The sequence below is a fragment of the Magallana gigas genome, chromosome 4, assembly GCF_963853765.1.
Source record: "Magallana gigas chromosome 4, xbMagGiga1.1, whole genome shotgun sequence".
Lineage (NCBI taxonomy): Eukaryota > Metazoa > Mollusca > Bivalvia > Ostreida > Ostreidae > Magallana > Magallana gigas.
Genome location: NC_088856.1, coordinates 22,608,637 through 22,625,646, shown reverse-complemented (window position 1 = coordinate 22,625,646; position 17,010 = coordinate 22,608,637). Strand labels below are relative to the sequence as shown.

Here is a 17,010-nt window from a genome sequence, read left to right as displayed (position 1 = left end):
CACATCAACTGAGACTGAATTTTAAGCTCTAAAATACCCATTTGCAGTAAAAAAAAAAAATCCAATTTCACTGAAAAAATTGAATTATATTCATTAAATAATTAAAAGATGATATTGGCATCTGTTTTGTATTTCAATCATTAAAAGCTTCTTTATCGATTCATCAAATAAAAATATTGCAAGTGTGATGAGGACATTAGGCATGTTAGATTTTGCATTTTCATCGATCATCTGTCTTATAGACTAAACTCAAAAAACATGGAAAGTCTATATATAGTTGATAAAGTCTATCAATGATTCCTACTTTTTTTCCATATCTTTTGTTCCTTTATCTTTCCTAACTGTGTGTTTGTGAATCAAAACTTCGTAAAAACTAAGATCCACACCTTTTTGAAGTTGTTTGAATTTATGATCTTTGATCCCGATCACTTGTATCCCGATATGTGAGTAATTGATGTCGGGATTGAAATTCCAAAAAAACAAAAAACTAGTCGATAAACATACACATGTGTACCCAGATAATTTAACGATGATAATCTTATCATGGAAATTTTTTTTTTTTTTTAATACTTCTTTTAATAAAACATGATTTAAACAATTTAGAACCTGCACTATCTCAGAATGATTGCACAGTAATCTCACAAACTGTAGCATTGTAATTCTTAAAAAGAAGAGTTTAAAACATTTTCCCATTATATAAGTCTATGTTAAACTTTGAACATATTTTGGAGCCGTATGTAGTATTAGTCCGGGGATCACGGTTTTCACAATTTAGAATCTACACTTTTAGGGTACTTGTATATTAATCTCACTAATTTTAGAACTGTAGTCCTTGAGAATACATTTTTAAAAACATTTCCCCCCATATATTTCTATGTTAAATTTGTCTTTTTTAATCAACTTTGAACCCCTCTTGGGACCCCAGTATTGACCCGGGGATCGCGATTTTTACAATTTAGAATCTTCCCTATATATACAAGCTTTGGTGTAAATATTGGCATATCTGGTGTAGTGGTTCTTAAGAAGAAGATTTTTTAAGACACCCACCCAATTTTCGCAGTTTCGCAATTATCTCCCTTTTAAAAAGGGTTGTGACCTTTATTTTAACAATTTAAAATCCCCTTCTCATAAGGGTGCTTTGTCTCAAGTTTGGTTAAATTTGGCTCAGTGGTTCTAGAGAAGAAGTCAAAAATGTGAAAAGTTTACAGACGGACGGACAGACGGACGGACGGACGGACGGACGACGGACAACAGGTGATCAGAAAAGCTCACTTGAACCTTCGGTTCAGGTGAGCTAAAAAGTAAATTAAGATGGAGTTGGTCCACAAACACTTTTGAAAGCATGGAAAAAATTGAATTGAATGGAAAGGAAATAAACAATGAACTTGATGTTGTATGAATTTACAGGAACGCTATGCTCCCCCCTTCTCCCTCTCTCCCCCCCCCCCCCCCCCCACACACACACACATTACGTTTTTCAGGATTTTGAAGTTTTCCCATCTTGTGAAGATTTTTTGGATGAGTTTGCCCCCCCCCCTTTATAAAACAATGCTACGTACCTGCTTTAGAATGTTTAACGAACTTTGTATATCAAATCTTTAAAACCTATCTTATTTTTCGTATCTTAGTAAAATTTTTAAAGATCAACATACAACTGTATATAATCAGTGACAAATCCTGTGAATTTGTAACTGTTTGAGTTACGTTTCATTTACTACCACCAAAGCGTTCGTTCTACAAGCAATAGCTTTCTGCAGAACCTATTTTAAATGCTATATCTTGCGTGTACAAAATGCTACGGAAACATGATCTTGATCATTCATTTTCATTTTAATGGCGTATTGAAAAAGACTATTGCATATAAATAGGCGTAGTAGTAAAATATTGTAGTACACAACTCTTCTTAAACGTGCAATCTGTTCATTAAAATGGTAAGTAAAAAATATACATGTTTGTTCACAGATTATTTTCAAAAAATCTTCTTAAAGATAATAATTAAACAATGGTTCATACTAACAGTGTTTTCAGGCAGTGAAGACGTGCTTGATCGTCGGCCTTACTCTCATGTATATGACGTCAGCTGAAATCAATGACACCAATGCTTTCGTAAAAAGTCTCACAGGCAATTGTCGGGAAATAGGATGGGAACCAACTTGTGAAAGAAATGCCAGGAATAGTAATGATAATAAGTTGTTAATTTTTTGCTTTAAACTTTGGTTGTTTAATACTAAATAATTTTAAGGTCTTGTCACTAAGGTACTACATGCCCATTTTTTTAAATGTTTGTTTTTGAGGGTGTGTTTAAATACATTTCATGATTTTTAATGAAATATGATTAACTTTTTATCAAGTTTTTTCAATCATTTTCCTGCAATAATAATCAACTTTCGTTAAATATCTTTGTATTATGAATTTTGTATGATTTAGATTTATAAGAAATAAAGACAAATATTGTCATGACATAGACACTTTGCAGAGAGAAGAGATTGAGTCCATCTAATGTTTTCGCATCAGATAGGTTTTAATCTAATATGCATTATATCAGCCATCTGCGCCTTCACTTTTAATTGTATTTTGAAATGGTATAGATATGATCTTGAAAGACGGCATAGTAAATTACTCTGGCATATTTCTGCCTCTTTGATCTAAGTTTTTATATACAAATTATGTCGACATGCAAAATAGTTTAGATAGAAAAACCATTAATCATTCCAAAACTGTTCGGCGTATAAATTGCAAGCTATTAACGCATCCGGAACTGTAGCTCCCAGGCCGTCCGTCCGATTTTTTTTTTCAGACCGGGAGCTACAGACCTGCAGCATTACTTTACTGAGGTAAAGGTTCTAGGTTGTTGAATAGGAAATATATTAATTTAAAAAATATTAAGTGAAAACATACGAAACCTATGTAAGCAAAATCATGGCACGAGTTTTGTTTACATACATGTACCATGAAAAAATGGAAAGTCTGTGTTGTACCTCGCGACAACTTGAAAACTGAAGTTGAATTTTTACCTGAACATTAGAAACACCTTAATCATTAATCAACCTCTGTAAACATTGAAAATACAAAAAAAATATTCAGTAAATCTTTATATTCAAACGAGCTCACCATACAGAGATTATGAAACTAATTATACAAGTACATTGTTTTAAACTATTTTCTAACAATTTTGTAATAAATTAAAAAAAATAAATATGTCTTGTATTTTAGGTAAAACTGTTGCCTTTCATGTCTATCTGACGAATTCTATCTCAAGTCTTTCACAAAATCAGACAATCAAGTATGACCATGTAATCACAAACATTGGTGAGGGATATGACAAAACTACCGGTAAATTCACGGCCCCTGTGGACGGGGTATATTCCTTTACCTGGACGTATTTGACAAAGCATGGAGCAGTAGCATATGTTGGCGGAGTTATTGATGGCAAACAAGTCGTCTGGGCGGTCATTTATGGCCAGACTGCCACTTGGGCAGGTACTACGGGTCACCTAGTCGTGAAGATGAAGAAGGGCAGTCAGTTCTGGACACCTAATACTTCAAAAGAAGTAACTTACATACACAAGTTATTTACTTTTTTGAGCGGATACAAAATTTCTGACGAATGATTTCTGTTTTTAATACTGAACATTGGGTTTAAATAAGTTTGATCATATTATATGTAAGATGTTTTTCAATAAAAAAAAAATCGATTAAATGTACTCAATCGTGTTTGTTTCATTTCAACAATATGAAAGTAGTTCACTGCGATATATCTGGTATTTAAGGTATTACTGCTGCCTTCCGTTAATCTTTCCTTATATCCCACATCATCACAACTTAATCAGATAATCAAGTATGATAAATTAATCACAAACATTGGTGAAGGGGTTGACCCAACCACTGGTAAATTCACGGCCCCCGTGCACGGGGTGGGGTGTATTCCTTAAGCTTATTTATAAGACAAAAAGATGGTTAGCGTCCTACATTTGAGAATTTATTCACGACAAGATTCTTGTCTGGTCAGCTATACAGAGTTCATAGCCACTGGGATGAGCATCACTGTACATCATATATGTACATTAAATAGCTAAAAATGGGGGCCGCAAACCAAATATAAAAAAGTATGAAGAGTTTTTGAATGGCTACTGCAGAATTTTGCACATATTTAAACTATTTGTAACCTAGTGAGGTTTTAAATGTACATGTACTTTCTATGTGTTGTATTTTAAGATATTAAACAATTAAAGCTTAAAATACAAAAAAATTAAACAAAATCTCTTTACAATAAACCTTTTTTTTAGTTTTAAATGATGGTTATATAATGTTTTTTGTCTATTTGGCATATAATACAAAAAAATTAAACAAAATCTCTTTACAATAAACCTTTTTTTTAGTTTTAAATGATGGTTATATAATGTTTTTTGTCTATTTGGCATATATATATATATATATATATATATATATATATATATATATATATATATATATATATATACACAAAAACACGCGGTGTAAATGTTTTTTGACATGTATTGTTATTCCTTTGTTATTTCAAAAGGTGCAGAAAACATGCATCTACATTGAAAATTTGAATATAAAAAATTTGCTTGATGACTTTTAAATTTATACGAATATTAAATGAGTCTAACCAGTTAATGCCTTTTATAAACGCGCTTTGGGTTTCAAGAATATATGTTGTCCTAGCACAATCCACAATATATATAATATTAAATCTAAGTGCTGTCGAATTAATGTATGGATTTAGTGACAACGTATTGTATCTCAAAAAGTCATACAATCCCTTCTTTATGAATGTACACCTGTACAATGTGTGTGCTGTTTGATCTATTCATGTTTTCTCGAAATTCCGCACTCGATGAGAATCATGGGTAATAACTTCTGTCCACTTAAAACTTAAAAGGACGCCGTGGGTTACCGTTCCTACTTAATTTGGCACTTAGCAGTTTTCCAAAGTGGGTGGATGGAAAAACTTCCCATTAAAGCATGATTGACAACTATAGCGATAGATAAAATTACAATTAACTTGACTCGACACAATTTTTTCATTAGAAAATATTCTCTCTAGATGTAAGGATAGTATATCCCTGGTCAAATTTTGAATGAGAAATTATCACATTAAACTCTCTTGTGAAAAATGAATATTATGGGGGTTCAAATGAAGACTTGCATAAAACACAAATGAATTTTTGAAAACAAGAGGAAGTACGCATTGTAACAGATAACTTGCCTACATTTCTTAAATGTTAGCTCCTCGTTAAAAGGGTATTTTTAATCAGCAAAATGTATCATTATGTCTGGGTGAGTCAATAGAACTTGACTTGGGATCAGGATACAATAAGGAGTGCAATCATTTTATAACCCATAATTCACAAAAATTAACATTTAATTACATGCATCAATCTGTAATACGATTCACATACCAATATTTGTTACATCGATTTAAAAACATTACGACAGTGCAAATATTTTTTATTCAAACTTAGCGCTAGGTTTTATGTTAATCATAATCTTAAGATTCAAAAATTCAATTTGGACATCATAAGTCGTGCAGCCCTTTCTGATATATTTTTGGAAACAAGATATGTATTCATCGTCGCTATTCAATTATAACCACTCTATGTCGCAAAAATAAGATTTTTTTTTCTTTGGGGCCAAATATTACAGAACACAAAAAACACATTGTTAACTTCACGTTATTTTATTTACGACGAAATAACAACATATCAGCAATATAAAGTAACAAGTAATTAAGAAGCTCACATGATAAATTATCTGCAACTAGACTGTTCTGATACAGCGACACTGGTCCATAATTGGTCGATCACAATTTACTGGAACCTTTTAAATGACTTCATTGAAATATTTATGAATATGAACACTATTCATTAATAAGAATGCATCTTCAGTTCCGTGAACTTTTATTACAATCTTTTGCCAAATGAAACAGCAACTGAGTTTGGCACAAACCATAAATACACGCAAATTTTAGTTTTCCTACATGGCATGCATTTTCAAATGAAAATTAATGATATTGTGTTGACAGAGTTGAAATATACCATCTGTGTATGAAGATTCAACTTCAAGTTTAGTCATCGAACGAGTTGCCCCAGAGGAGGATCTTGAGTTTTGGATTTGATGACGTCACAATCCGTACTCTGTATTTCAAGTCATCGGATGTGGCGGTAGGATTTGAGTGTTCTTTGCCCAGTCGGTTATAGCAAAGCTTTAGGAGTGTCATTGTTGGATTACATTCTAACACATCAAGCATTTTTGAGAATCCATCATTAGTGATTCCACACATGTTCAAACCAAGAGTTTTAATGCTCTTATTACGCTCGAGTGCAGCAGACAACTTCGTAACTCCCGCGTCGGCAATAAAATTCACACTCAAGTCTAAATTTGTCAGAGTCTTGTTGGATAAAACAACGTCCGACAACATTGCACACCCCGAAGACGTTATTCCACAGTTTTCCAAGTTTAACTCAACAAGCGAGCATTTTTCATTCAGATGTCGACACATCATTTCCATCCCGTTATCACCAATGAAATTCCTACTCAAGTCCAAAACAGTCAATGATCTGCTCTGTTGTACACCCTCGAACAAAATACCACAACCGATCCAGGAAATACCCGAACTTCGCAAGCGCAATTTACTGATGCTTTTATTCTGTTTCAACATGTTTCCAAGACAGATACATCCGCTGTCTCCTATCTCAAGAAAACTCATATCGATCTCAGTGATGGTGTTGTTCAGTTTAAGGGCGTCTGATAGATTCTTGCATCCTTCGTGGTCAATTCCAGTCGAAGAAATGTTTAACTGTCGGATGTGTGAATTCTTGGCCAAAGAGACTGCTAAAAGCCGCGCGCCTTCGTTACCAATGGAGTTAAGCCTAAGGTCCAAAACAGCCAGACACGCACTGGCTTGGATAGCCTGGGACAGATGGCCAACGTCGCGTCCACTTAACTGGGTTTTCCCAATCCTCAGCTCAAGGATACAGTTGTACTTACTCACAACTTTAGACAGAGCTTTGGCGCGATCTTCGTGAAGGGAATGTCCGGAAATGCAAATGTTTATCACCGGGGTTCCGTGATTTATCAGAACGGAGTCGTCGCTACTTCGACCCCCGTCGCTCGAGACCGACATGTACGACAAACGTGACGCTCTTTTGAAGAAAAGAGAATCCCTTGAGAAGCGCTTGCTGGAGTCCCTCGTTTTTTCGAGTTCCACGACCGGTTTCATAACGCCTGTTTCTGCGTTGAAATATCCTATTTCAAATGTGACCGCCTTTTCTTCCTCCATAACGGGAATTTCTTCGCTAGCTATGGCGGGAATATTGTAAACGACGTCATATGTATCCTTCATGACGTCCATGATTAAAGCAAGACAGTTGTAGTCGTTATTGTGTCTAAGGATATCACAGAAAATGAAAAACTTTGAATATGGTCCCTCTAGCAGATTATGAAGAATACTTTCACATACAAGTCGGCGATCCGGATGCTCTTGGAATGCCTGAACGTCTTCCTCACTAACCACATTTTTCTCTTTCAGATCATTCATAATTGTAAACGGGTCGAACTTTTGGCATAATAGTTCTAAAGAACTTTGGATTATCAGCTTATGTCTCTCTTCCTGTGGAACTATTTCCGAAGAGCGTCTTTGGCGGCTGAAATTCCTCCGCGGCGTAAGGTCTGGGGTGACTATTTTGATGCGATTGGGTTGCTCTCCCCTCACGGGTCTCGCAATTATCGGCTTGACTTCATCTGTATTTTGAATAATTTTCTCCTTTTTCTCTAAAATATCGTTATTATTGTCTGTGGTCTCCGGCGGAACTTCCTTACGAACGGGAGCAACGTGAGCAGTCGGAATATTTGTGTTGTCACGTGATCGAGAGTTCTGGTATGCTTGTGACATTATAAAGGAGTTCCGGTCCGATCCTGGATTTATAACAGCGGAGTTCCGCGGTGTGCTGATAGACGACGAACGGAACAGAAACATCCTTGGTGGTTTCGGTGGCGGTCTCAAACTGTGGCTTCTCTGTGCCTTCCCAGTCTCGGTTTCGATCTCAGATACGTCCGCAATAGGGATGTTGCCGTTTTCTAGGTCTGATCTTAGTCTTTCAAGCTCTTTTTGTTTCTGATCGCCCCGGCGTAAGTGAATTTTTTGCCAAAATTTCCAGCTCGATGCCTCTTCATCGCAGTTAGCTATCAAAAGAACAAGCAAAAAAACTATCAATATGAGGTGTGATTATTAAAAGCAATCATCGCGTGCCAGGCCTATTATATATTCATTAATGTCTAAAATGCAGAGATGCATATTACATCACTACGCAAAAATCAATACCAATTCTGCAGCATAATAACTATCGTTTGGCCTGCGTTAAGATCAAGTATTGTGCACTAGTAAAGCATGGGTGACATCAACAATTTAACAAAATGGCAGAAAAATCAAATTCTAGTGTTCTTGATTCAAAGAAAGGCAAACATTATTATCATATTATCATAATCTGAAACAGCTTTATAGAACCTGATTCGGGAAAATCCCATTGACCTGCCCAGGCCTCTTGCTCATGTCGCCGACAATTATAATTAGATCCCCCAAAGAGTGACCGATTCACGAACACAAAACAGCCACTCATTGTACACGATGACCACTACTAAGTCCAAGATATAAAGGTTCCAGCAAATCACAAAGTTTAAGCCATCTTTCACAGCACCATATTACCGTATCAATCAATGTATGCTAAATAATTCACTTCTTTTGTCCTCCGTGCATAAAAATTGAATTTTCAAGTTCTAAAGTAACACCATCAAAAGAAAATCACTAAATAAAGCACATTGGAAGAAATAACAGTGTTAGCCCGTCTAGTGCTGTATAAAAGAACCAATAACTGGCTAGGGAGGAAGAGAGAATCTTATAAAAACCTTCCTATCCATCGACAAGCTTGCAACTTTCTGGCAGCGCTTCTAACAAAATCGATCTCACAATACGTAATACGGCCTCGAGACAGTAAAAGAAAATTCTGCAAAGCGAGGCAAAAAAAAAACACAACAAAAAACAATCTATGTCATCGCTGGTAAATATCAGAAGACAGTGAAATATTGGCGGGAGGTATTCCAAAACCCCTAAAACAAAAGTCGTGTAAAATCATTCGCACGTGACTTTTCGGTCAATTTTCGCGGATTTCTCTACATTAATGACATGCATTTATCTGTCTTTTGATATAATTGTTCCTTAGCAGACGTTACATCAGTAAAATGGCGGGAATGTAGACAGTTGTAGCTATACACAATAACTAACACGTGTTGTTGGTTAACTTCAGATGTAAAAATCTCATTTGATCCGGGAAGTTTTAGGCGGTGACGACAGATCGCCATGTTATACGAGGTGTTTAATGAAATTTGAGATCAATTGAAATCATTTTGTTCTCTATATTCGAGTTTAACATTTTACGTTATCAACTTCAACCCCCCCCCCCCCCTTTGGAAAAATGTAATGATGATTTTGAAAAACATGTTTTTGTTCGCGCCAGCATCTGTAAAGGAGTAATTTGCATATTGAAGTACGTGTACGTATTATAAAAAAAAAGTTTTACTAATTATTGCAGAATCCCAGGAAATTGCATCGAAATGTACATTTATTTAGATGTTACTACTACATGATTGTGTATGTATATAGTAAATCAAGGAAGTCGAAAATTGGAAATAATTCTACCTCTTTTGCTCTCTATCTCTCTCATGTTTGCATTTTATATTTACATTTAAAATAACATCAGAGGTACCCACTTACCATAACATCGCTAAGTGTATTAAAATAATTCCCTTCACAATCCCGATGCTAGACATACATGTGCATTAGACTCTTCTGTGAAAGAAGATCGATACAGTCCACATAGACAGCAGCCGTTACAAGCAATATTGATTTGGACTAAACCAGGGAAAATCTAAACCTTTTGCTGACAATGTGATATGGATATTTTGTACCGGGCCTGGTTAAAAAACATATTGGTTGGGTTGAATGTCGGGGGTATTGTTAACTACTAGTAAATCAGATCGTTAAATTCGCGTAATTAATTATTAAGCCCAAATTTACCATAGTAGCTTGTATATATGATTTTTATTTCTGCCAATAAATCTAGACAATTGTAAATATATATAGAACATGGTTTTTTTTTAATCTACATCTATGATATCCGAAATTTTCGGAATCGTATGAGGATCGTTAGCAATGGTTTTTATACAAACATATATATATACATATGTTTGTACGTTTTAAAATTATAACCGGAAGATTTTAGCAAGTTGATGATAGAATACTTAGATTTTGGGAAATCCTGGCTATTTTTTTTTTTATTTCGGTTTAATGTCTATGAGCATCACTTATTATATCAGCTTTACTCTATAAAACAATACAATCAAAATGTACTCATTTCAAAGCTTTTACTGTTAGACAATCTGATGAAATCCTAAACATCATTACTTTGTTTAAACGTTCTATGAGATTATTTGAAGAATCAAAAAGCGCAGTCGCTCTATCTTTAATCAGCACATTGTCAATAAGTACATGAAAATTTATGAATGAATCTAATATATGAGAGTTGACATACCAGACGACAGGTCATCACGTGACAAGCCGCGTCGCAGAATTCGAGGAACCAGATTAAACATTCTCAAACTTTCAGAAGATTAACATCCAACAGAATCTCCGATCGAGTCGATGCGTATCGGCCATTGTGATTTTATGATGTTACATCAGATACATGCCGAGATTGTGTGAACTAAAATAGTATTCTCGTGCCTAACACGGAAAGTGCAAAAGAAGGACTTAGAGTTCTCACTCAAGTCTATTTCCGTGCGGTATTAGGGGGATGTCCTCTTTTTCTAGATACTAATTGTAGTAAAACTGAAGAGTATATTAAATGTAAGTCATGCTTATGTATATTAAATAAATACCAATATCATTGAGAAGTACTTATTATTTTTTGATTTTTTAAAAAACTCATGTACATCATTATTAAATATTAAGAAAAAATATCTTCATAATAAATACTACACAAGACCAAATGTTATATGATTTTATGAGATTATGTCTACTAGCAAAGTCAGTTTACTGATAAAAACCCTGTACTTATATCACTATAATTAATGACTTAGTCTAACATGAAAAGTGCAGATGATATTTTCTAACAGGTCAAAGAATATCTATTCTTAATTGATAAAACAAAACAAAAAATGCAGCGAAGACCTGCTATTCATCGAGGTTTTCTAGACTTCAAGTCGCCCGATTTACAACGCAGGAATGCACCACAAAGCATGTATAGATTTCAGTTATCCGTTAATCTCATTATAAAGAACATCAATATGATAATATTTAACACGAAATCGTCTTCTTGTTCACAACTATCAAGAATCTTTTTTTCATACGATGTTAATATTTTCCATCATGTACATGTATTAACATGCAAAGATCAAAAACTTTATCAAGGGCCCTGATGTTTTACTTATGCTGTTTGATAAAAGAGAACAAGATCTACAAAGAAGTATATCAACAAAACATGTTTGCATGTTTTCAAGTAAACAGGTGCGCGTTTCAGGAACAATAATGTACGGTAATGAGGCTGTGTAGAATGTAGAAGTGCTAACAAATCTCAGGCACATGGCTCTCAAAATATTCAAGGAAACATCTACATGTATCATATGAACCTATTAATGGAAGGGAGAAAACTTATACAAATCGCTTTAAATTATTTTATGTGCAAAAAAATATTTATAATAGACAATAAGTACGCTATTATTTTTTTTTTGCGCAAGTTCATTTCTTCTGGAGCCACCATTGTTTGAATTTGCTAATTTTTCGTTGATTATTTTGGAAACCTATCACTTACACATTTTCACAGCACCATTGACATCTTGATGCTTTTAAAAATATTTAATAAAAATCCCGTCTATTTTGTTTTATAGTACATGTTATGGTTAATGTGACCCGTATCAATACCATTAATTTCGTGATAAACTTCTCGTATATATGATTATATCATTATTGACCCCTATACGAAATGAAATGATTCCACAGTTTATCGCAAATAGGTTTCAATACACAATCATGCAACTACCATTTGTGGAAGAAGATCGTTTTTTTAGAGAACAGAAACTTGAACCAATGTAGAAAGCTATTTTTGACGATCGACATAGCTTTCCACTTGCGATCAATTTTGTCGATGACTCTAGCTATAGACAAGGATTTTCCATGCAAGTCTAGAGCCACGTATTAGTTTGAGACAATCCGGAAATCAGGGAAGGATAAAACTGCACTCTTCAAACTGTTTTAACAGAAAGAAAACAAGGTGCGGACTGCACTTTTAGCAACTTCTTCCTTGTTTTAAGACAAACAAGCATTGTTTTGTTTTCCACAACGCGCGGCATTTTGTATAAAGTCGTAGACACATTATCTTTTGTTTAATTTAAAATTTAACAAAAATGTTCTTACTAAGGCACTAACTCATTTAACCATTTTGAGCAGCTTTCTGTCTAAAGAAGGAGAAAAAAATCATCGATTCAATACATCACGTGGTTACTTGGTACTATAATAAATAAATCACCCATTGCTTGTCGCTATCCTAAAAAAAACATTGATTAATCTCACACAAGCTGAAATTACTTCGTGTGAAAAATAAATTTAGATCTGACGATATTCTTCAAAGAGGAAATACAATCCCCATAGTAGTGAAGGAAGGAACCATGGTGACGTACAATTTAGTACTTTACGTCACAGTGGGGTTTCATGGACATCGATTGCATTTTCATTTTGATTTAAATCGCTCATATCCATTGGTTTACTAAAAAGAACTGTCAAAAGGCGCTAATTAGACAGCAAAATTGTTGACTTTAGAAATCATTAACAATTAACAAGAAAATGATTTTAAAATCTCCCGGTGATATCCATAATTGTAATCGATCATTATAGAATCTCGTGCTAATTATGCTTCTAACGTTCACTTCTCTGCATGACTTTGGTGTAAGGCCTATTAACGAAATAGGCCTATTTTTAATTGATTTACTCAAGTATTAGTCATGGAAGCAATTAACACCCGTCTAACTTGTAAATTGATGTCCGTCTCTCACCAACATAACAAAAAAAAATGCCAAACAAAGTCAGAATTCCATTCCAACTCCAAACAATTCCTGCATTGGTTTTGAAAAGTTTTATCAATGAAAACGTTGAGAAGATAGTTACGCACCGAACCATTTGAAGAGTTTTTTACAGTGGTACAATACTCTGTTTAAGTTTTCGACAATGAACAGTCATTTAAACCGACATCAAAGAAAGTACTTTCAAAAAGGATCTTTTAGCTCACATTCCTCGCACCTGCTTCCATGCAGCATAACCACCGTGATGAAACAATACTGACGGTGACATTTTGTTCAAATTTGTTATCTCTCTATAGATATAGGTACATTTGTTTACACAAAAAGGTGTCAGATCCTCCAAAATGACAAACATTTGACACTGCCTTACCTGTCTTTATATCTAGGTCCCCTTCAGTTTCTTTGATCCCGTATGGCTGAAGATCTGGGTCTTTCAATCCTCGTTTTGTCGAAGTACAACTCAAGTTACCTCCCATAGTTGATCAGTGATGATGGAACGATTTTTTTTTCAACGATATAAATCACATCTGTAAATAAAAAGAAGAAAACTGCTCCATTCACAACCCTTACAGCTTGGCAATTCATACAAACAGCAGATAATCCTAGCAACGTTTATCCAACCGGATTGATTTTCTGACCCAGCGCTAATTAATTAGGTAGTACCGGTATATATATTTATATCCCCCGCGGTGCGAACATGGCGTTATTATTACATAAGCCTGACAGAAGTATGGTAATTGTATTGCAAAAATACACACCTCTGTTTCCCAAACCAATGGATACGGAATGATAATTGAAAAAGCGTGCTCACAGTGAGCAAGCCCCGTGAGTATATAGCCCATGCTGCATAACTCAGCAAGGATTTCATTCACAGCCTAAACTCTGATCATGACGTCCAAAATCGCTATCTCATTCGTCCTTAGAAAGCATACCGGATTTTATTTTGCAGCAGAGAAAAAAAAAATAATAAGACCACGAATTTTATCTTAGTAGGTGCAAATGCTCGTGGGTGGTAAATAGATTGTGCTCTGAATGTGCTGTGCATGAGATATGGGCGTTGCTGTGAAATGAAAGTTGAAGTCATTTCAGTTCATGACGATTGAATTTACTAAAATATTTTTTTTTATCACCGCAATTCTTAATGAAATATAATCTCCGGGAGATTAATCAATATATACAAACGCCTAGGGAACGACTGCATCTTCCTATCTTTTCAGTATACAGAAAACCACAAATTACGCAAGGAGTAAAATCAAATTACTTTAGTCCAAAACTTACGCAAGGACGGGAAAATAAAAAAGAAAAAAATGAGCATTTAATGGACTTCACTAAATTCAAATGATTCATGTATAAAGCTATAAATGAGGACCCCAAAACGTATACATGTCCGTATCAACAACATTCCCTCACGTGTATACAAGTAAATAATAACATTCAATGGACGGAAATGAAATGAGATTTCTTTATATATATTGACAAATATTTGTATACTATATGACGATGTACATGTATAATTATATGAAAGCGGGTAGTTAAAATCTTAATAATTTTCATAATAAACATCCTGTTTAACAAAGGGCAACTCTCCATTGATTTTCAACCCAGTGCCATCTGTTTCACACATGAAATATTTACGTGATTAGATAGTCTAGTCGCTGGTCATTTAGACAGGCGCCTGTTGGAACTGATCATGAGCAGGTTACTTGTATAATTCATATCTAATGGGCCCAGGGTTTCTCCACCTCTCTCTTTCTCAATGAGTTCATTTACTAGTTTATGTTATGGAGGCTGGCTATTACACGCAATGTATCGCATCTGTTGCCTTGCCCCCATTTTTGCTATACACATTATAATCAAATAATCCACACAACCTAATTCAATGGCCCTTGTGTGATTATAATCTGTAAATGATTGACTTTTCGCGCGAGATATATTTCTCAAACACAAGGGAAGTCAAATCTAGGCTTTTTACATATATAATTAGCTTGATTAGCATTTTTAAAATTCCACAAGAAATATAAATAAAACGAAGAACGAAGACAAACACTGCTATCTCCAAAATAAAACACAAGGTCTTGAAAATCTGCTGTCAAAACATCTTAAGCACTTTAAATTTCTTGAAACAACAAAGTGCACGAGTATTTTTTTCTTTGATATTCACAAACATTAATACGTTTCTGGTCCTTAAAATATGAAGAGTATATGTAGGGTGTAAGTAGGGAATTAACCAAGAAAATATTCAACCACTTTGAACTCTCTCTCTCTCTCTCTCTCTCTCTCTCTCTCTCTCTCTCTCTCTCTCTCTCTCTCTCTCTCTCAACACTCTCTCCATTGCTGTTCAGAAGATGAATGTTAAAGCCGGTAGTAATGAAACGCACCTTAAATATTGTAAGAAAAAATGTTAAATCATGTGTTTAAAATCTACACATTTTGAATTCAGTTTACCTTTAGTCTTAAAAGGAAAAGCAGATTTACAAACATCAAACGTCTCATGCAAGTCCCTCAACAGGTACAGGTACATGTATATATAACGCACTTATTCAGCGGCAGTGAAAGTGTCTAACCGATTTTTACCTTTAATATACATACTTCATACAGTGTGTACATAAACACAAACCGTATATTATAGACATGTTAAAGGCGAATGCAAATAAAACTGTTCAGTTACCTGTCTCGAAATAAAAATCCCTTGTGACAGGCGCATATTCACCGCGAGGGAAGATCCCCACACTGACTGTATATAAACTGCTTCGTACTGACCAAAACGGAAGGTTGATTGTACTAATTTCGGCGATCGGCGCCTGCGTTTGTTAATTGGGTTCCGATATCTGATGAAAAACAACAAAAAGCAGAAACACAATTATTTCAATGCTGACGAGAGATCCTCCATAGCGGGGCAGCGATCCGATCTACACAGTTGTCAATACTTAACAAGGCCTATCTGCTTTGAGTTGAAAAATTATCACAGTGTGTCATCTACAGCGTGTATTGAAGTCCCCATTATATCTCTTTTTTTCTTCTTTTGAACGAGTAAAGTGATTAAATCTATTGTACTTTTAAGCCGGGCTGGTCAGCGCACCTGTTTTAAAATGATGTCAGTAAACATTCACACGAGAACACGAAAACAAACAAATATCATTCCATCTCGTTGCGGCTATAGCAGGGAAGTTTGTTCGAATAAATTATTACATTTCACATCGGATAATTCTATAAACGTCTGCATACTTCATAAAAACCACGCGCCGCCAAGACATATACAAAACACACGGGAGGTTTAGAATTACACGTACGACATTGAGTAATCCATAGTCTCTACCTTAATAGAGCTTCCTATACCGCCTAATGTCACAGAAGAGGGTCACTACCGTTGAACTCAATATCGGTCTCCGTGCGCTTGTTATGTAAATACTCAATGCTATCGATCTTCTGCTCTCAGGTAGAGCTACGCACCTGGAGGAATATCATAAATGCACAGATACTATTGGCGCTAAAATCGACTTTCGATACTGAGATGTCTCCAAATCAAAGACAAAACTGAACTCACGTTTTAAATTTTCTTCTAGCAGAACAGGATTTTATAAAGTGAGGGAAATCCTGATAGATGAGATTATTTTCTTACGTAATTTATAAACTCTGCCAACTTATCGTATTATAGAATACGCAGAACAGATTGAGTGTTAGTTTAAGGCGGTCAATGTAAAAATAAACACGCGATTTTTAAATAACTAAAAATCAAGTGTATAAAGTTTAATGGGAAAATGAGGTTTCATAAACTCACAATGACATAATTTTACATTAATCTCTTTGATCTTTGATTGCATTTGGATGAAAAAATGGTTTGTTTTGTTTTTTACAAACATA

General features: G+C 34.8%; 1 protein-coding gene and 1 long non-coding RNA gene across 6 annotated transcripts; one reads left to right on the top strand and one right to left on the bottom strand.

The window, feature by feature from the left end:
* The first annotated feature begins 1,894 nt into the window (after positions 1–1,894).
* Positions 1,895–3,704, top strand: LOC105330562 (uncharacterized). The gene is made up of 3 exons (XR_010713663.1): positions 1,895–1,931; positions 2,020–2,176; positions 3,214–3,704. It is a non-coding gene; the product is annotated as an uncharacterized lncRNA (long non-coding RNA).
* Positions 3,705–5,685: 1,981 nt separating this feature from the next.
* On the bottom strand, positions 5,686–16,663 carry LOC105330561 (protein NLRC3). 5 transcript variants are annotated; one of them, XM_011432318.4, is made up of 3 exons: positions 15,818–16,663; positions 13,520–13,676; positions 5,686–8,208 (listed from the first exon to the last, which is right to left on the bottom strand). In XM_011432318.4, exons 2-3 carry the CDS (start codon positions 13,623–13,625, stop codon positions 6,092–6,094), a joined length of 2,223 nt encoding a protein of 740 aa, XP_011430620.3. In that variant the 5' UTR covers positions 13,626–13,676; positions 15,818–16,663; the 3' UTR covers positions 5,686–6,091. The 5 variants fall into 5 exon arrangements, with proteins under 5 accessions (XP_011430620.3, XP_011430622.3, XP_011430623.3 ...); XM_011432320.4 differs by lacking the exon at positions 15,818–16,663 and adding an exon at positions 13,908–14,040; XM_011432321.4 differs by lacking the exons at positions 13,520–13,676; positions 15,818–16,663 and adding an exon at positions 10,611–10,770.
* Positions 16,664–17,010: the final 347 nt, after the last annotated feature.

Excerpts from the sequence above, each read along its gene's own strand:
- LOC105330561 (XM_011432317.4), bottom strand. The coding sequence starts at position 8,642 with ATGAGTGGCTGTTTTGTGTTCGTGAATCGGTCACTCTTTGGGGGATCT. Across the intron at positions 8,209-8,530 it reads ATGGGATTTTCCCGAATCAG|CTAACTGCGATGAAGAGGCA; the intron begins GTTCTATAAAGC and ends TTCTTTTGATAG.